Consider the following 20,742-nt stretch of genomic DNA (forward strand, 5'->3'; position numbering starts at 1 on the left):
TCGTGTTTCTCGGTGTCGGGCCTGACCCCTCACCGCCACCACCTCCGACTCCCGCCGCGGGAGCAGGGCCTGAGCCCCCCGCGGGAGCGCGCCCTTCACAAGCGGCCAATCAGACAGCGCGGCTCGGGAGCGCGCCCGGGATTGGCGCGAGACCTCTCGCACCAGCCCAAGGAGACGGCTCCCTATAGGGGCGGGGGAGCGGGCACGCAGTGTACGCGGCAGTGATTGGGCAGACGGGCTGATGGAGCTGTGATTGGTCGGGCCGGTGGGAGGGCACGCAGTGTGCGATGCTGTGATTGGCTGGAGTGGCAGACGGGGCTGTGATTGGCCGGGCTGAGGCGATGGCGGCGGCAATGGTGGCGGTGGCGGGCGGTGGCGACTTCTCGGATCTGCGGGAGATCAAGAAGCAGCTGCTGAGCGTGGCGGAGCGGAGCCGCGAGCGCGGGCTGCAGCACAGCGGGAAGTGGTGAGCGGGGCCGGGCACAGCTGGCCGGGCCCCAGCTCGGCGGACTCCGGGCTAATGTGTTCTGTGCCGAGAGGGAGGATGGGACGGAGCTAGGTTTGTTTAGTCTCGAGAAGAGGAGGCTCGCGGTTACCTCATCATTTTCTACAACTCCCTGAGAAGAGGTTGCACTGAGGTGGGAGCCAGTCTCTTCTGTCATGCCTGCAGGGAAGAGACCAGAGGAAATGGTCTTTAATTGAGATCGGGGAGATTCAGTAAGATATTGGAAAACTTTTTTTCGTTGTCCAGGTGGTCAGGCATTGGAATAGATTTCCCAGGGAGGTGGTGGAGTCACAGTCCTTGAAGGTGCTTAAGAGGTGTCTACATCTGGCACTAGGTTATGTGGTTTAGGGATTACATTGGTGGTGCTGGGCTAACGGTTGGACTTGATGATCTTACAGTGAACCTTGATGATTCAGTGCTTCTAATGTTGATTTTCCCTCAGGGCTGCTGAACTTGCATTCGCCCTGGATCCACTGCCGCTGAGTGAACTGCCGCCTCCCCCTGTGCTCACCGAGGTATGGGCCCAGGCTGTGCTTGGGGAAAAGTGGCTGTGAGCTCTGGCAGAAGGTTCTGCAGCTCTTGGGGTGGGCTATTTAATTTTAACTATGGAGGAAAATATGTGATTGCAGTCTTCCAAATCCTATGGGTGGGAGTCTGAGCTGAGCTCCAATCCTGCCCTAATGCTGGGAACATCCTTTCCATACCGTGTTCAATGGGGCAATAGAGCTAAATGTGCTTTGCCAGATGAAAGCATTATCAGTTGCTGTGTCTTAAGTGAGGCACTCTGTAAGCCAAATTTGAGATCACACGCATGCTACTTTATTTTTATTTCTCTTTATTAAGGTGAAAATTTATTTTAATACAAGTTATGTTTTGCCATTAAACTTGTGCTTGTTAGGACACAAGAGAGAGACAAGTTGTGTCTCCATCCCCACCTCTGTAGGAGCACAGTAGAACTCATAGGTATGTGCCTGTGCTGGTGTATTATAGAAGTGTTACATGTTATAAATGCATTTCAAGGTATAACTACCAAGGAAGTGTTCTCTTCATATTGATCTCTAGCAGATTAATATTTTTTTATATGGAATTCCTGAGCAGGTTTCTTGTTTATGGTCCTTCATACTAATTGAAGAGCTAAGTCTTGCCTTCTGGCAGCTTGCCACAATTTGTTTCTGAAATCTCACCATTTATTTTAAATGCTTGTAAATAGTCTGTATTCATTATTTGAGAACTGTAGAATCGGATCGTGTGTGGGAGTGGAGGAACTTTTCTGATAGTACTGAAACCATCTATAAAGATGGATAAACTACTTTTTTAGCTTTTGTAACAATTTTATTTCTGTGTTTGTAACCATGATTTTCCTGAAGTATGTCAGAACTTCTCGGGTCTTAAAACTTCTGTGTGTCCCTGCAGGAGGATGCTCGTGATCTGGATGCCTACACATTAGCCAAGTCTTACTTCGATCTCAAGGAATATGACAGGGCTGCCTACTTTTTACAGGGCTGCAAAAGCCAGAAAGCTTACTTCTTGTACATGTACTCCAGATACCTGGTAAGGCTGAACTCTGCCTCCTACCTCTGCCTGGCATATAATATTTTTTTGCTTTTTCTGTTCCTAATGACCACCTTGAAGTCCAAATTCTTTGTTAGGGTAAAGAAAGATAGGGCTGTTCTTTTCAAAACTGTGCTTGTCAGTTTACACACTGCTGCAAGTGCTGCAGCAAACACAGGAAATATACTATTGTAATGTAATCTTGGATTTCTTTTCTTTTCCACAGTCAGGGGAAAAGAAGAAGGATGATGAGACAGTTGATAGTTTGGGTAAGTCTCTGGTGTCAAGAAACTCATGATGAGATAATGAAGCTTTTGCTGTTGGCTCTTCATGTAACTCCTCTTGGGTCTATAGCTTTCCCTTCAATTTTTTGGATAATAGTGTGTTATGTGATTTCTTTCATTGTCTTTTGATTCATTTGCTTAGTTACAGGTTACAGATTTTCATCTGTTAGGTCTTCTTTTAAACTGGGTGATCAGACTAAGCAATTTTCTTTAAAATGAGGAAAATAAATGCAGACTGGGAAGCCTTCATGTCATGTCAGTAATAATTCTGAATGTGACCTAGACTTTGCACTGCTGTGGTGAGACTCCTTATTGAAAGCTAGCTGTGTGACTTTCTCTTCATGTAGGACCTTTGGAAAAAGGACAGGTGAAAAATGAAGCTCTACGAGAATTGAGAGTTGAGCTCAGCAAGAAACACAAGGCACAGGAACTGGATGGATTTGGCCTTTATCTGTAAGTGCATGTATTTCTTATATATTTGTGTGGATATGCAGAATTTAATGGTTCTTGTCAACCTGATACTTTTTTTTTACAGATATGGTGTTGTGCTGCGGAAACTGGACCTGGTGAAAGAAGCAATAGATGTGTTTGTTGAAGCTGCTCATGCACTGCCTTTGCATTGGGGAGCCTGGCTGGAACTTTGCAACTTGATTACAGATAAAGAGATGGTAAAACTTTGGAGATATCAAGATGTGGTAACAAATCTCAAGAGTTTGGCCTGATTCAGTGACCAGTTTCTGTTGTCACAAGATTGATGTTGCCCATTGCTTCATTCTGTAAGACACTGTCATGCAAGGCAATCCGTGACTGTAAATTATATTGTTAAATCCTCTTTACCTTCAATTGCTTGCCATGCTGTAGCCTGAGAATCTTTATACAGGCAGGGCTAGTTTCTTATTATTCACTGACAAAGTAGTTTAAGAAATTCCTAATTTCTGTATTTTGGAAGGAGTTGTTACTGCGGTTATCACCTTGTCACATGAAGTAGATCCTCCTAAGAGACTTCCCCTTTTTTTTTTTCCTTAATCTGGTTCAAATTCCTCAGTTATTGAGCATTTTTGATAGCTTGAAAGGATATATAGAATCACCGCTTTCAAAACTGAAATAATAATGTACAAAGCCACATAGGAGGTGAATTATATCAAAGAAATGAACTAGAGATATACAACCAAAATGGATTATTTCTCTTTCTGCATGGAATTGGAGTTCACTCCTTTAATTTGTCAGTAAATTCTGGCTGGTGAAGTATTCAAAACAGTACTTTTAAAAAAACCCCATCATTTAAAAAAGTGATGCAGAAGAGAGTATTACCAATTTGTGGAAAAAGGGAAGTGCATTTTTTATTATATAATTTTGAGTCTGCTCACTTAATTCATTGAAATTAGTGTTAAGATAATGATGTTCAAACATAGCAAGAAAGTGCAGTCTTTCAAAGGACTTTTGAATTCAATGGCTGAAGCAAGAGCCAGGTGATGTCATATTTGAAGACAATTTCTTCCCCATTGACCAAATGGGTTTAAGAAAGTGACTGAAAGCCTCCTACCTCAGGACCATCTTCTAAATCATGGGAGGGAAGATTATGGATTCTTTGCCACGTGTAGCTTGTATAATACTTCTGATTGTCATCTCTTCCTTCTTCTCTTTGATTCTTGCTAGTTGAAGTTCCTGTCCTTGCCAGATACATGGATGAAAGAGTTCTTTCTTGCACACATTTATACAGAGCTGCAGCTGATAGAGGAAGCTCTGCAGAAGTATCAGAGTCTCATTGATGCAGGATTTTCCAAAAGCACTTATATCATCTCTCAGATTGCAGTTGCTTACCACAATATAAGAGGTCAGTGACACTAAGTAGGAATGACCCTCTTAATGCCAACCTGTCATTTATAGTTGTTGGTGTCCCATATGCTGGTCTTTCTTCAGATATTGACAAAGCTTTATCCATCTTCAATGAGCTGAGGAAACAAGATCCTTACAGGATAGAAAACATGGACACTTTCTCCAACTTGCTCTATGTAAGGGTAAGCACTCTTCCTGTGGCCTGTCCATAGTGATGATGTTTGTTGGAGGTATGTTAAACACTGGCAAAGCAGCTGGTGCTGTCTGGCCTCTCTGAATATGGGTTTTCTGCTTCCCGACTCCATGGAAGAGATGCACTGTATGCATTGTCAGTTTATTAGGTTTTCTTTCAAAACATAATGTACTCTCTCATCACTTTAATCTTTTGTTTCACTAGAGCATGAAGCCTGAGTTGAGCTACTTGGCTCATAATCTCTGTGAGATAGACAAGTACCGTGTTGAGACCTGCTGTGTAATCGGTGAGAGCCAGTTCTTTCACATGTTATTTTTGCATCTTACTTTGTTGTCTGTAGTCTGTGTAAGGGAATCTTGGAAACACTTGTGGAAGTGATCAGCCAGCAAGGTAATCAAAATCACCACTTGGTGAATGTGGATTCACTTGGTGAATGTGGAGCCTGAAAAGCAGACTAAATGACACAGTACCTCATTTCTCTGTGAATGCTGCTGTAATATTACTAGGGCAGAAAGGAGACCCATGTACCTGAAAATCCCTTTATAGTCTTCAAACTCCAATGGAAATAATTGTGTGTCAGGAGCAGGAAATTAATTTGTTAGATCATGACATTCCAACGGGATGGAATCATAAATTGATTGTTACAGCTTGGAAAGGATTGACCAGAACACTGGCGAACAGAGTGCAATTAGGTCTCTTGAGGTTTGAATCAGTTCTGTCTTTATTAGGACTCTTCATATTTTGTTAGGAGATAGTAGGTAATATGCATTACATCCTTTTTTCTGTTTCTCTGTTGCTGTTGGCTTCTTTTGTTGGTTGGTTGGTTGTGGGTTTTTAAAATTTATTTAAATATTATGATTTTACTTTAGGAAATTATTACAGCTTGCGTTCCCAGCATGAAAAAGCAGCACTCTATTTCCAGAGAGCGTTGAAACTGAATGCTCGTTATCTAGGAGCCTGGACACTTATGGGACATGAGTATATGGAAATGAAGAACACATCTGCAGCTATCCAGGCTTATAGGTACTGCTCATGTACATGCGCAAAATGGTGTTTGCTTCTGAAATATCTTCTATTTTTTCATAGTGTTTTGCTGGACTTGATTTTGATTCTTAATTTCTGTCTATTTCATCTCCTTTTCTTTGACAGGCATGCAATAGAGGTGAACAAAAGGGACTACAGAGCATGGTATGGCTTAGGACAAACCTATGAAATCCTCAAAATGCCATTTTACTGTCTCTACTACTACCGGCGGGCCCACCAACTCAGGTAAAGTTAAGAATGGAGCCATGTTTATTGGTCTTTATTCTGATATGGTTGATACTGGCTGAGGAATTTACATACAAGAACTAAATTGGGGAAAGATAAAAAATATCAATGCTTTGTGATGTGTGCAGTCTCACTGTTACAAATCCTTTTAGTTGTGTTAGTTAATTGTTCACAAAAGCTTTGTCAGTTAAATGTTGAGGATGACTGGTCAGGAGTATGAGTGATGTTTTATGCAGAAGGATGACAGACTGCCAGGTATAGATTATTTTTTTCCCTTGACCACACCCCCACCTTCCCCTCACCCTGAGATCAGCTGGCAGTCCATTGAACTAGCTGAACTGCTCTTTTACAGACCAAATGATTCTCGTATGCTGGTTGCTCTAGGAGAATGCTATGAGAAACTCAATCAGTTGGTGGAAGCTAAGAAGGTGAGAACTGATGTGTAAGACTTTAGGGTCTCTCCCAGAACATTGGGTGGAATTGCACAAAAATATGTAGCTAATGCTACCTAAACTCGTTGTCAGTTACAGCTGGGGAAGTACTGCTGCAATGTAACTAGAGCAGCTAATAAGTAAGGAGTTGTCTACAGATGCCTCTTTTGCTGACAAACACTGTAGTTTTTTGTTTCTGACTTGCATGCTGGAGTCATGAGCTGGGGTAGTTTTTGTGGCATGCTTGACTGACTTTTCTTCCTTGACAGTGCTATTGGAGAGCCTATGCCGTGGGAGATGTGGAGAAAATGGCACTTGTGAAACTTGCCAAGTGAGTATGTACCTTCACTGAACTGTCAGGGTTGTGTTAAATGCAAGTTGCACTTTGATACCTAATGATAATGTACAGAACATAAACAAGTGGAATTGCTGTTAGGTAGTATTACTTTTTGAGCTATGTGAGAATTGGTATCTTTAGGGCTGTAGTGACTGCAAATTTTGGCATCCAGCATTATCTTTGTTTCTATCAGGATAACTAGAGATTGATACCATAATGTGGGTTGCAAAGGACTTCTGAGGTGATTCCTGATTTGAGCAGGCAGTGCTAGCAATTGTAATTATTGTATTACAACTTAAAAGCAGCCCATGACAGTAGATGATGTACAAAATTGTAGTTTGATTTTATTTTTCCTCTCTAGTATATGGCTGTGACATTAGAAAAGGTCTAATGTGAATACTGTGACATCAGCACTAATTTTTTTGGTGGGGATAAAGTAATACAAAGTGGGAAAAGCAAAGGGGGAAAAAAAGGCAAGTGAAAAGTGAAACTGCTGTACAGATTTGGGCTGTAGCAGGGGAAGAAGGAGCACCGGAGGAAATAGTGAGTAAGTAGAATGGCAAAGGTCTGTTAAAAAGTTTAAAATGCAGCAGAATAAACAAAGGCCCCTGCTTTGTTTGTCACTGCTTCTAGCTGTCTAGTCACTATCTGACTACCTCCTTGTCAGCATGAATGCAAGCTGGATCATCTCTTTCCACAAGGGGCAGTACATGTTGCGTGTCCTGCAAATTCGGAAGGAAAAGGACCTGGCATTAGTCCAGGTCAGGGTGAGCAGGTATTTCTCATAGACCAAGAAGGTCTTCAACAGTGCAGTCTTGTTCCAGTGACCCACTTTTCTCCTTTTCTAGGTTGCATGAACAGCTGAATGAATCTGAACAGGCAGCTCAGTGTTACATCAAATACATCCAGGATATCTATTCCTGTGGGGTAAGATGATATCTTGAGAATTAAAAAAGTGAACATGGTGTAGAACTACTTTGGAAGGCACTTACAGATTTTTTTTACCCCACTCACTGTAGGAGGTAGTGGAGCACCTGGAGGTCAGCACTGCATTTCGTTACCTCGCCCAGTACTACTTCAAATGTAAACTTTGGGATGAAGCCTCAGCATGTGCTCAGAAATGCTGTGCCTTCAATGATGTGAGTACCTGTGCAGTCTTTGGTGCTTCTTTCTTAGGGGATCTGTGACCTTGATCTTGGCTCCCCTCAGAGTAGAAGGAATCTTTTATGAAGGAATGAGGGCTGTCTGCCATACAGATCACATCCTGAGTGGTGGTTGTCTTGTGTACCTGATTAGTCATGCTGAGTATGGTTGATAAAAGTCATGGAATGTGGTGTAGATAGTGAAATTGAACCATATCTCATTGGTACTCATTAAGTAAAATAATTTGAAGCTTCATATGGTAGTCTTAAGGCTGCTAAAAATTTTGGTGGTGAGGAGGTAGTTGAATGGTCACTCCCACACACTGTATAGTGGTGGTACTTCAGAAACTTCTTTTTTCTCATCTTCTATGTGTAGACAATGCAGAGAAAATAATAGTACTTGAGTTTTGCGTGCAACTCCTTACTCTGCGATGTTACGTATCTGTAAGTGGGCTGTTCGGGATTTTTAATTTCAACCTAGTGGTTGACACTAACCATGAGTGCATGGCGTTTGGCCTATCCTTGACAAAGCTGCCTGGAGCTCTCTACAACCTGAATTCACCTTATTCAAAGTTTTCCAAATCTACTTTTGCTGGAATATTTAGAGAGCTTTGGTGGTTGATGGTTCTGTTCTCTGAAACACCCAAGAAACATACCAATCAAAAGGAGGAAAGACTGAAACCGAAAAAGTAACTTACCTTAACATTTCTAATGAGCAGAAGAAAAAATAATTGAGAATGGATTTTATAGCTTGTAGCCTTACAGAATGACAAATGACTTTAAATTACACTGCTTACATACAGAATTTGACCCAGAAACCATCCATTCATAGGCGTATTGTTCTGTTTTCTACAAATTAATTTCAGACTAGAGAAGAAGGAAAGGCCCTGCTGCGCCAGATCTTACAGCTTCGCAACCAAGGAGAAACATCATCCACAGATGTTGCTGCTCCCTTTTTCCTTCCTGCATCCTTGTCAGCCAACAACACTCCCACACGTCGTGTCTCCCCTCTCAATTTGTCTTCTGTTACACCATGAGCGATTCTGATACTTCTAACTTGTGCATTGGATGTGACGTTGCAGATGGGACATGCAATCATTTACTTCTTTCTAGGGAAATTCCTCCTTTTGTTGTTGCCCTCACGTGAAAGGTAGGAGAGTTCAGTTAGCAGAGTTCACAGATGAAGACAGATGGGCCCCAACAGACAAAGGGAAGCCTGATGTGAAAGTGCCTGTGCTGCAATGTGAGAACCTGCTCTATTTCTCACCAAGTCGTTCCAGTCAGAGGGCAGACATGCCCCACTACACAGGACTACTCCTAAGTAAGGCACTGGGAAGAGCTTGTGCTTGATTTAAAATACATTTTAAGTTTGATTCTGCCAGGTTACCTCTGGTCTTTACTACACTTCTTTGGATGACCTCGTAGTGTTATCACTGCTGTCCTCACCAGAGACTGGTACCTACCTGTCTACTAAATGACTTTTTCTTGTCTTGAACTATGCAGGAAACGTTTCACTAAAGCAGTAGAAAAGGTACTTAGAGGTAGGTCCCATGGGGATGGTAAAGGATTGGCAAATGTCAGAGGAATCCCAAGTAGCTACAGGTGACAGCTGTCTTGAGTTTTCACTGTAGATCTGATGGATAGTTTTGGCTTTCAGTAGAAAAGGAGTTGGGATAGCACAGTTTAAAAAATAATGGTGAAGTTACAGTCCTTGGACTTCTTTGTGGTGCAACTTCCACGTGTACTGTAGCAATGGAATCAAATGAACTATAGTGGATTATTTTGTTAAGGAGGCAAAAAGATAATTATGCCTTTGTTTCAGAATTATTGTCCTTGTTCACCCCTAAGTCTGTAGCCTGTCTTTAAATCAAGGACAAAGCATTTTAAAAATCCTTTTCCATTTAGCCATAGCTTCCTGTGCTTCATGAGACCAATTATACAGGTGGGTGCATCAGGAAACCTGCAGGTCACAGCCCTAGGCCCTCTGTACAATGCATTTGCATAATGTGCACAGAGCAGAGGGAACCTATGTTCTTAGTTCTGGTTATCTCTAGAAATTACTGTCTTACATTCCATAGTATCCATTCAACAACCATTTCTCCTGCAGATGGCTTTAAATAGTAAAACTGGATCTTGATGCATTTTGCAAGAACTCTCCTAATTATCCCATGCAAACCTGAGGATATGAATGAGACCATTTGTAAAATTGTTGACCCTAGGGGCAAATTGTGCTTGGCAAACTTGGTGGCCCTCTACGTGCTAATGGATAAGGGAGTAGTGAGTCACGTCATATACCTGGGTTTGTGCGAAGCATTTGATACTGTTGCTTCCATAAGTGACCTTGTCTGTAAGCTGGAAAGACGGGGATTGGATAGGTAGACCCCAGGGTGACGAAGGTTACGCTCCCAAATACCGTGGCCATTGACGTGCTGTCCAAATGGAGTCTAGTAATGAGGTGTGCCCCTCGGGAGTCGCAAGGCCTGGGGCGAGCTGCAGCTTGGGGCCACGGGGGCTCCGGACTCTTCGTGTCACCCTGACCTAGGGCCGCGGCCCTTCGCCCTCAGAGGCCGGCTTGGTCAAACCCCGCCGGCAAGGAGCCTGAAGGAGCCGCTGGGGCCGGGGCGCCGCGAGCACTCCTCGGCCGGTGCTGCCAGCGCCGCTGCGGCGGGGCGGGCGGGGCTGCCGCAGCCCCGGCCCGGCAGCGCAGCCTCGGCCGCGGGGCGGCGGCGGGGCGGGCGCGCCCTCAGCGTCGGCGCGCAGGAGGCGGCGGGGCCGGGGCGGGCGCTGGAGCCGCCGCGGCGGCAGGAAGATGGATGCGCCGCGCTCATCCCTCGCCGCTCGGCATCTTTTCCTGGCGGCACGGTGAGCGGCGGCGGCGGACGAGAGGGTCGCCCGGCGCCCGCGGCGGTAGAACAATGACCGGCTGGCTGCGGGGGGCCGGGGCGGCGGCGCGGCGGGGGAGAGGAAGCGATGGAGGTGATGGAGGGGAGGGGAGCGCGAGCGGGCGCCGGCCCTGGTGATGGAGAGGAGATGGCGGGAGAGGTGTGGCAGGGGCAGCCCGCAGCCGCCCCGGCCTCCCGCCGGCCGCGCACCATTGCATGCCCGCCGGTCATTGTCCGCCCGATGCGGGCGCGGCGCGCTGGGTGCGGCGGCTGCTGCAGGGAAGGGAGGGGAAGGGATGCGCCGGGGCTGGGGGCGATCGGCGGAGCCCGGGCTGGGCCTCGGCGCCGCGGGGGAGCCCGAGCTGAGCGAGGCCAGGGCGGCCCTGCAGGTGCTTCACTGCGCTCCCTTCCACTCGAGGTGCATCTTGTGTCCCCTCCCGCGGCGGTACGCAAAGCTTCCTGCCCAGCATAACGTTCAGAATTGCACCTGTACATGTCACGGCTGGCGTGTCTATGTGTGAGAATACATTCTGTCTTGCACACACAGACCCCGCAGAATGCATGTCTTTGTACATGCAACGCATGCCTCTTTCACAGCCACTGATGGAGGAACTCTTGGACTGGTATGCAATTTATGCTTAAATTACCGGATTGCCATCTCTCATTCATTTTGGCCACTTAGGCGAGATCTAGATCCTACATTTGAGCTACCTTATGGCACTGAATACTCATTTGTAACCGGTTTCTGTTTTTTGCTGTGAATACAAATATTTAAAAGATACTGCTTATACCTTCTACGTTGGGAACCTAGAAACTTACATATTTTTAAAATTTAATTTGACCTCTTGTAAGAAAAACAAAAACAGATGCTGTTTTAAAAAACATCTTCATTCTGGTGCTGTCCTGTACCTCACTGTAAGATGACATGTTGGACTCCCATTCTCAATGTCTCTGATTTGCTGGGTCAGATTCTGCCGTGATGCAGGTATGGTGCTTGGTCTAAGCATCAGGGTAGCCCATCAGGAGAATGTTTAGTTCCTTTTCAGGCAATAACGGGAGGTTTAATGTTTCTTCTCTACTCAGGTTTTGTTTCTATTGATCTGGCCTATTGCTCTGCATGGGAATTTCAAACCCAGGGCTTCTGTGCTGCAAATCTGCCTCTGCTGGTACTCAACCTTGCTCAGATAGGTACTTCAGTGAGATAAACACCTGGCGATTTTAAAAGATTTTCTAGGTATAAGTATGATTTTTGTGAAATATGGGAGTAGTGAGATGGTCATTGTTGAAGAGGGCACAAGACACAAGTATTCTATAAGTAGTTCTGTGTCAATCAAAAGATGTCATGGGCACCTCCATAAAACGAGGATATTGAACTATTAAGAGTATGTCCAGAGCAGGGTGACCAAGATGGGGAAAGGCCTTGAGGACAAGGCTTAGAAGGGTCAGCTGAGGTAATTTGCTTTGTTCAGCTTGGAGATGAGAAGGCTGAGGGGTCACCCTATCACAATCTACAGCTTCCTCAAGGGGGTCAGCAGAGGAGGAGGTGCTGATCTCCTCTCTCTGGTGACCAGGAGTAGGTAGGACACAAGGAAATGGAATGAAGCTGCATCAGGAGAGGTTCAGACAGGACAGTAGGAAAAGCTGCTTCACTGAGAGGGTGGCTGGATACTGGAACAGACTTTCCAGGGAAGTGCTCAGGGCACTAAACCTATCAGAGTTCTAGGACTATCTGAATGATGCTCTTAGCCACATTGGTTTAGTGTTAGGTGGTCCTGTGAGTAGCAGGAAGTTGGACTCAGTGGTTCTTATGGGTACCTTTGAACCTGAGGTATTCTGTGATTCTAATCAAGTAGTGTGATTGGAACCTGTTCCACCCTTGCTTCCACAGGAAGCAAAATCCAAAGGAGAAGCCTCAGGGAGGAAAGTCTGGAAAGTTTTTGCTGGGGTTTCCATAGGAGTTACTCAGTGGAGGTGGCTGCCAGAAGCTGTTGATGGATTGCCTCTTTGGCTTTGTCCATTTCCCAGAGCTGTGGCAATTTGGTGGTCTGCTGGGACTCCCTGCTTGTCAGCAGAACTCCTAGCAGAAGGGAGTAGACTGCCAGTGACTGATACTGCAACCTTTCTGACTTCTGCTCTCTGACTGACTGTTTTGGTAGTGCCTAAGGTAGAGAAATGTGACTCTCACCTTGGAGATGATTTTGAGACAGGTATTTCCAGTGTCCTCCCCAAGCCTAACTTCAAGCTCTGAGATACTGCTAATGCATTGACTCAGCCTCCCTTCTGAGAACCTTGCCCACTGTCATCTTTCAGTGGCTTCTGAAATCCTGCTGCTTTCAGAGGCCATTCCCAGCTAAATAATCTTCTGAATAAGAGCTTTGGTATCCTGTACATTAAGAATGGAATATAAGGTGGAGTTTATGTACAGTTATGTGTGGTTGTGTTTTAAGGAGGTGATTAGCTATTTTAATTTGTAAATATATGCTAGGTTACTATCAAGACTTCAATGTAGCTGAAAAGATACTGCATAAGTTCTCTGTCATTACAAAGTGTGAGTGACCTCAGGGTATTCAAGTTAGGAAAATGCTGTGAAATGTAACCATAGAATGATGCCCAGAGTAATTTTCATTACTGTATTCATTCATTTAATAGTTGACAGTGTGGTTTAGAAAGTTACAAAAATAGTCCTTCAACTGTAACAAAGGTGTGGTGATGGCATGTACTGCTGTAAGGCTGGTATAATTCAGATGTAGCTTGAGCAGTTAAAATCCAAGTAGTTTGTTAATGATAATCTCTGGAGTTTTCCCGTCTTCTTTGTAACCAAGCTGTGTGAGCCTGAAGATGCTTTCACTACTCAGTTGTGGTAATTTTTAATATTGTAAATATTTTGCTTTCTATTGTCTTTGTGAAGTGGAAAGGCAGCAAAATAGTCTGTACCAGATGCCTGAATTTTGAATCACTTTCCAGTGATGTTGTATTTTCTAGGTCCATCAGATTTCTCTTTAATCTTTGTGCATGGCAATGCAGTATTTGTATTACATGACTGCAAACCAAATGTTTTTGTTTTAAAAACCAAATTTTAAAACTATTATTTACTGGAATTTATAATCACATGTTTGCATTATGTGTTTTGAAATCAATAGCTTAGTTAAATTCCAAGCAGGTAACGTCTTCAAAGTTCCTTTATAAATTTATATCCCTTCAAGGTCTTTATCAGATTATAGCAAATTTATCTTCCCATCTACAAAGATGGTTTATCTGCTGCCTTCTCTTTATAGGTCTGTGCAAAGCATCTATGCAGTTCTATGTTATCAACTCTCAAAATTCAGAATCCATGAGGGTAGAAAAATGTAATTTTGGTAGTACTTCTAGTTTCTGTATCTTTAAGGTCTGTTTTAATTTATCCTTTAAAATATGAGGACTAGAAATCTTTGCTTCAGGAGGTAGGGCTCTAAATAGAAAATTCAACAGCATGCTGAAAGAACCATGAAAAAGCTCTATGGTGTGGCCACACTGAACGCTGTCAGGTCAATTAAGTGTAAATACAGCTTCTTTGGAAATGACAGAACAGTGTGGATCACAGTCTGCAGTTTGGACTCTGAAACATCCAGTGAACTTGAAAGGAAAAAAATACATGCAAGTATTTTCAGGAACATGGGCTTTCGGTTCTTCTTGCTAGAACCGATGATGCTGTATGGTTTCCTTTTCATGCATTTGGATCACTGGTGGGTTGCTGAGAAACCATCACTCATCCTGTAAACTTTGGGATCTGTGCTTTCTCTAGAAGATCATACTGGGACATCACGTTTCTCTGTGTTGAACAGTGTGCATCATCCATGGTCACAAGAGAAGCAGAGTGAACTGATATATGTGACCATCCACACAGCAGCATTTCACAAGAAAGAGGCATGCAAATGCAGCACACACTTTAGTACACAGCTGAGCAAGGAAACCTTAGTTAACAGTTTAACAAATACCAACAAATAAGGAATATAAATGAAGACTGGATAGACTACAATTCCATGTCTATTTTTGGGTGAAATGTATTCTAATGAATAATAAAGCAGACTCATGTACCTTAGAAAATTGTTAGGACAGAAGATCTGGTATGGTATGCCAGGTCTTCTTTTATGTTAAAAGTGATAATGTAAAGTATAACAGTATCTCAGATTATTTTATAAAAAATAATGAATTATTTGAATTAATTGAGAGGGGCTGATGCTAAATTACATGTTAGTTCACATTTTCATTTTATGCATTCCTTCCATCTCCATCCAGGAGGTAGTATCTTTACTCTGTACTCCATTTCTTAAGCTATTAGTTTAATTTTTTGAAATTGTATATTACAGTATTCCTGAAAGTGTTTAAGGGAAAGACCTGTTAAACCTTACATTGCATGGACTGTAAACAAAGGGCCTAAATGACATGGAAATTAAAACTGAAAAGAAGAAGAAACAGCTGTTGAAAATTGCATTGAGGTCACAGGTGGTTTAGGGTAACCAGTAATGAGTGAGCATATAAAGTTGGGAGAAATGGTGGAGCTGGGGCTTCTGGATTTTTCTCCCCCACCCCTGTATGTGCACTGATTTGTTAATATTCACTAAGCTGACTTTTTAAATGGGTGCAGAAATAATTCTAATTTTTCATTTCTGTAATGTAAGCAAAATCCTAAGAACTCCCAATGTTACAAGTGATAAAATTAATTAGAATCAATACTGTACTGTTTGGCATGTATTTGGGGTAGGCTTGATGTACAAAAATTATAAGACTTAAAATTATGTTAATACATAATATACACTTAGATTTTCCTGAACATGAATGTGATTTTTAAGTTCTGTGGTTTGTAGTTAAGTCCTTGGGTGTTTTTTCACTGTGTTTATTTGGACTTAATATTTAAAGTTCTATAAGATGCTCTATTCCATCTCTGTGCATTGGTGAGGAACAAAATGAAATGCAGTAATTTTTTGAGAATCTGCTTTATTTAATACAATTTATTTAATATTTAATAATATCCCCTTTTCACGTCCCCTCTTTGACAGGAAATTGTGATCAGGTACTCTTAGGTGAACAAAGAGTATGTGGGGACTGTTGCACTGGAAAAAGATTGGATTATTTACATTTGAAAGAGCAATTGTGTTGGTTACTGTTTGGTACCTTATAACTAAGGAAAGACTGTGTAATTAATTCGGAAGTGCTTTCAAGAACAAACCTGTAAGTTTAGTGTGTGTCCAGTACACGTTTCAGAGGCACAGTGGAGAGCTGACAAACATCTGTGCCTTTGCTGTGCTTGGATCACTGCCCCAGTCATGTTCAGCAACACTGCTTGCAGATCCCTTCTGCATTATGTTATGGATTTTTGTGGGTTGCAACATGACCTACATGTTGCTGTTTTCTTGGAATATGCAGTGGGTATCTGTGACCTGCGTGGTAGCCTGTGTTAGGTGAACTCAATAAGGATTTAAGCATTGTCCTTGGAAATTTATTTGAAATTGTATACAGTAGCTTAATGCTTATTCAGATCTCTTTGAAATTATCATAGAATATGTTTCTGGTTTCAGCCTTAATGAAAATCTGCACGTTCAGGACAGTATCCTGAATGTCTTATAAGTGAAGCATCTTAATTTTTTTTGCACTTTGTCACATTATGTATGAGCCAGCATCTCAGCTGGATCTAGTGCATGGTGTTCCATGCTCACACCTTTTCCAGCTGAGAAATCAGCTCATCACCTGCTTATCTGGGAGGAGAATACTACTGCCCTGGTCATCATAATACAAGCAGAAGCTGGTGCTTCCATTTTAAAGCAGCACAATCCAGCTATATATGATCCAGAAAGTTTTACTATTTAAAAAGTAGTAAACTGTAATGATAAATTCTACATTTAACATGAGTTTCACTTTATTCTAGCTGTTTGTCAATTTCTGTTCTTCCCATTTGAGCAGAGCTGCTTAAGTCAGTATGCGTGGTGCTACACAGTACATTTTCATTTGGTTTGTTTTGTTGGGAAACAAAGGCAAAGCATGATGGGTACTTTTTTCTCAGGTGAGCTGTGCCAGTGGTGGAAAAGATTTCTGTTCAGACCATTCTTAAAGAGTTCACAGACTGTAGGAATGACAAAGGAATGACATCTTTCCCCTTATGATAGAAGGGTAAGATTCGCAACAATTCACAAATGAGAAAAAAACATTTATTCTAATGTTGGTTTTTTTTAGAGGTATTTTGAGTCTAAAAGATGTGTTTACATCTCTGATGGAAAGTTAATGTGAAGAGATAAACTGCTGGCTTTGTTTTTGCTGAACTTTGAACTGGTAATGGGGACATTCATATTCATATTCTTTTCACAGAAAATGGAAGAAAAAAGCAAGAGGAATACAGGATATGGAAAATTAGAGCAATGTGTACATGTGGTTCTTTAAGGCATTGATGGCAATAGAGTGGGAGACAAAAGTACATTTTCTGAAGCTATATTGAACTGCAGGCTGATAAGAAACTGTGAGAAGGTAGTAATCTGTTTGGAAGTAAGGTATTCAATAAAGGAAACAGTTCATTGTAGAGATCTGTGTTGTTAAAAGAAATGTGGGAGGCCAGAGTGCAGATTTTTTCTGATCTGTTCTGAAACCAATGTCTGCATTTATTTGCTGTATGAAGAGCTGAGCTAAAAATGGTAAAAAAATTCCAAAGTTAACCTTACTGCTTTGAGTAGAGAATTTACTTAAATATCTGACAATTTTTAGTAGTGAATGTAAAATACCTTCCTCTGGTATCTGTAGTGCAAGAGGCGGTCATTTGTATGGCCTTAGAAGGAAAAGGAAGGGTTTTCAGGGGAAGGATCTGGGGTATAAACTTTCCTTCTCTGTTGTTTCTTGTTTATATGCATTTCAATTAAATAAAAGAGGGTTTTGTTGGGTTGTTAAAATCAAGTAAAGGTGAGCCTGATATGATAAACACCATGAACTGCAGTGTTTCTCTTCCAGGTGGTGCGTGTTGTCTGGTGGTTGAGTGTGATCTACTTGCATAAAATAATGCACAAAGTACAAAGCCACTAAAATGTTTTGTTATGCTCCCATCTTTCAGTGAGCTCGGCAGGTTGATAGAGCTTGTCTTTTTTTCTGACAATTCCTGCCATTCTTAAGTAGAATCTCCAGTCAGTGTCCATTTACATCTTATGCTGAAAAGTACTAATTCTGGAAAATGTCCACTTCCTTTTGGGACAGGGCAGGATTTTTTTTACCACTGTTAGTGTTCTCAGTGTGCATTGTGTTATGCCAGCTTCTAGAAAAATAACTGTATGAGAAAGAGACAGATGGTATTTTAGCCACAGAATACTTGAATATTGTTTTAGCAAATCTGCTTAGCTTTGCTGTGGGTAACAATAATGCTTCTGTCCCCTTTTTACTGTTTCCATGGAGTCGCCAGCTACTTGGATAGGGTTTTTTGGTTAATGTTTTAGAGCAAGGGCCAATGGTAATTTTAGCATGAGGAGCCTAGCAGCACCAGATTCATCCCGTATTCCTTGTGTAGAGCCCCATATCCAAGGGGTATTGTGAGCTCAGTTCAGAAGATATTTTAATATTCCTGGAAATTATTATTGTGAAGGTCAGCTTGAGAATGATGTAGAAGAGTGGCTGCTATTGATTATGATGTATTCCTTTATGCAGTAAGACTTTCCTGCCAGACAACCAGATGATGTCAGTTTTAGTAAATAATCTTGACAAAACTCACAGGTGGTGTGACCTGAAGCAACACTTTTGCTACAGTTTTCAACAGTGTTTAATTAGTGTATGGTTCTTCCTTTTGACACAGCTGTTTCATTTTTAAGTGTTACATATGTAAATCAAAATAATATTCGCAGCCATGTTGCATTGATTTCTCAATAGCAGGGCATTTTAGTAGGACACTTTCAATATTTCCAAAAGAAAAATATCAAGGTTTCAATTTATTTTCTGCTAGGCAGGGAAATTCTTAACTTCCAAGATTTTTCACACTAAACAAATTACGACTTTTTTAAAACCAGCTCTAGATTTGGTGACTGTATTGAAATCTACTCAGATTCTACTCTTTTCTTATTTCCCCCCATTCTGCAGCACTTTCTAATTTTTTAATGCTGAGAAAGGAAGAGATTTAGAAATTACACAGAGCAGATTTGTCTTACAGTCTTAATTATGATCTGGTTTATAATATGATGCCTTCAGACTCAATAGAGCCAGTACTTTTTTAGGGAGAAATGCAACCCTCTGTAGATGCAACCTTAGTAGGGTGATATTGTGGACTTATGAGGGTCTGTGAAAACCTTCATGTGTTGCACAGATAATTGTCTTTTTTTTATTGATGCTAGCAAGGTCTTTGGGGGGAAAAAGAAGTAAATAATATTGATTAGGAAAATAAAGCAAAGTGTTGTTAGATTTGGGAACAGAAATACAAGCCTGATCTTTCTCTAGGTAGACTTTCATCCCACAAACAAACATTTCTCAAATACAAAGTTCAGCCGCAGTGTAGCAGCCTACACCAACTATTCAGCCAAGCAACACTTCACTTAGTGTGGGCAGCATTTGGTTCCCTTCCCTTGCTTTGAACCGAAAGGTACTTCATAAATCTCTTTAGCTCAGACACCTTCTTCCTGTTTGGAAGAAGAAAGACTGCTGAGTCTGTTCTTGATTTTCACAATAACCCAAGGTGTTCTAGAGTTCTGTGCCTGTGTCTGATAAATCACTGCTTTGAACTGTAGTGCAATTATATTCATCTTGTAACACCTGTCAGTGAGTATTTTCTATTCTTCTCTCCAGCTTGTCCTGCACAGTCTTGTCTATCGTATTCCAAATTATTTTCATTTGAATACCAGTCTAGTAAGCCACGCACCTATGATTACAATATATGTCTTTTAGCATTCAAGTCTGTGGTAAAGAGAGCTCAAGTGACACTGAAAAGGGCCCAAGCATTTGAACCAGAGAGGTTACACAGCAGAGATGAGAGCTGGGTACTTGTGCCCATCTTCAACAAACACCCAGAGCAGACAGCACCTATGCAGCAAAGGGAGCTGTTCAGTTACATTTTACTTTGAACATTATTTCATATTTAAAAGTTAATTGGGCTAAATGATGCTTCTCTGGATCTCTCTTGGGAAAGAAAATTAAGATGTGTTATTCTGAATAGTCTGGATACTGCTTAACACTGTTGAAGTGTTCTCAGTCAGATCAGAGCTATAAATCCTCAGCCCAACCTTATGCACACCTCACTGCAGCATTCTGGTAGAATTATGGGGCATTGTTCAAAGAGCAGGAAGAAGTGTGAGTACATTAATTTATTCATTTATCAAGATGAAAGGCAGTGTGGCTGGTTAAGATTCTAAGAATTAATAGAATTCTGTTTCTTTTCTAAGTCCCCAAGCTCATCTCTAACACATTCTATGGAATTAGTTACCATGGGAGGCATGCATATTGGTCTCCTGTTTCTGCTCCTGTTCCAGTCAATGGCAACATTCCCTTTCACTTTAGCACTGTATAGACTGGTAGAGTGGTTTTCAGCTGCAGGCATTTTTCATATTTCAAGTATGATTTTTTTTTAACTGTACTTGGGTAGACAATTGGGTATTTATTCTGTAAGATTAGAACTTCCTATTATGGAGCTGGAACAAGTTTTGCAGTGGTTCTCCTGTAAAGTTATTTCACACAAGTGTTTCTATGAGTTTTGCTATTTTAGATTCCTCTTGCATTTGGTGATTCTCATATTGGGCAGCTGTTGCATATTTAGCAGTTTTTCTTCTTGCTATAAATGTACAGCTACATGCATATTCTTCTGTAATGAGGCCTGCAGGTAGAGGCATTAAGAGTAAAGGACTGTGATGGCTGTGGTATAGAAGCATGCTGTGCAGTCAAAAGGGACAGCAGCATCTGGTGTTAGAAAAGGGACAGGTTTTTCTGTGATTTGGAAAGTACTTGGTTTACAGTAATTGAATTGGATGTTTGAACAAGTTGTAAGATTGTTGGGGCAGAGACTACATCTTAAATTTTTGCTCATACCTCTATGGTATATAATAACAAACTGGGGTAGCCTTAATTTTGAGAATGTTTTAGTGTGTGACTTTGAATGGAAATATTATTGATAATATAGAACCTTTTGTTCCGAAGTCCATCTCAGTTTCCATATTGACTGTATCACCATACGTAACAAGATATTTTTTACTGTACTTTGCCTGCTTTGTGATACTGATGGCAAATTCTATATACCTTTCTGCCTAAACAAGGTATGTGGATGCTCTTGGTTGTACAAACAGCACTCCACAGCTGGAACATGACAGGTAAAGTGGCCTACAGCTTGCAT

At 41.8% G+C, this 20,742-nt stretch overlaps 2 protein-coding genes across 15 annotated transcripts in view; both read left to right on the forward strand.

The window, feature by feature from the left end:
- The first annotated feature begins 279 nt into the window (after positions 1–279).
- Positions 280–8,934, forward strand: CDC23 (cell division cycle 23). Of its 4 annotated transcripts, none has more exons than XM_086851884.1 (17): positions 306–466; positions 948–1,020; positions 1,404–1,468; positions 1,919–2,056; positions 2,283–2,325; positions 2,688–2,793; positions 2,876–3,008; positions 3,997–4,174; positions 4,261–4,358; positions 4,574–4,655; positions 5,239–5,392; positions 5,519–5,638; positions 5,991–6,066; positions 6,339–6,400; positions 7,255–7,333; positions 7,426–7,545; positions 8,415–8,934. In XM_086851884.1, the coding sequence occupies exons 4-17, from the start codon at positions 2,039–2,041 to the stop codon at positions 8,583–8,585; spliced, it is 1,440 nt and encodes a 479-aa protein (XP_086708010.1). In that variant the 5' UTR covers positions 306–466; positions 948–1,020; positions 1,404–1,468; positions 1,919–2,038; the 3' UTR covers positions 8,586–8,934. The 4 variants fall into 4 exon arrangements, with proteins under 4 accessions (XP_023791547.1, XP_086708010.1, XP_086708009.1 ...); XM_086851885.1 differs by having other exon boundaries at positions 321–717; XM_023935779.2 differs by lacking the exon at positions 1,404–1,468 and having other exon boundaries at positions 280–466.
- A 1,347-nt stretch (positions 8,935–10,281) lies between these two features.
- Positions 10,282–20,742, forward strand: part of JAKMIP2 (janus kinase and microtubule interacting protein 2) — a 41,274-nt gene continuing 30,813 nt past the window's right edge. For 5 of the 11 annotated variants that reach the window (XR_015276759.1, XR_015276758.1, XM_086851882.1 and 2 more), the window contains exon 1: positions 10,282–10,410. The gene's annotated coding sequence lies outside the window, so the exon portion shown is untranslated. Of the gene's footprint in view, positions 10,525–14,919; positions 15,001–16,467; positions 16,575–20,742 lie in introns of those variants that run through there. The other 6 variants (XR_015276757.1, XM_086851877.1, XM_086851879.1 and 3 more) reach the window with 3 other exon arrangements.

This window comes from Cyanistes caeruleus, chromosome 15 (assembly GCF_971803275.1).
Source record: "Cyanistes caeruleus chromosome 15, bCyaCae1.hap1.1, whole genome shotgun sequence".
Lineage (NCBI taxonomy): Eukaryota > Metazoa > Chordata > Aves > Passeriformes > Paridae > Cyanistes > Cyanistes caeruleus.

Coding starts and splice junctions, on each gene's coding strand:
- CDC23 (XM_023935779.2), top strand. CDS start 342: ATGGCGGCGGCAATGGTGGCGGTGGCGGGCGGTGGCGACTTCTCGGAT. Junction 1,021..1,918: donor CTCCCCCTGTGCTCACCGAG/GTATGGGCCCAG, acceptor GTGTCCCTGCAG/GAGGATGCTCGTGATCTGGA. Junction 4,656..5,238: donor TGAGACCTGCTGTGTAATCG/GTGAGAGCCAGT, acceptor ATTTTACTTTAG/GAAATTATTACAGCTTGCGT.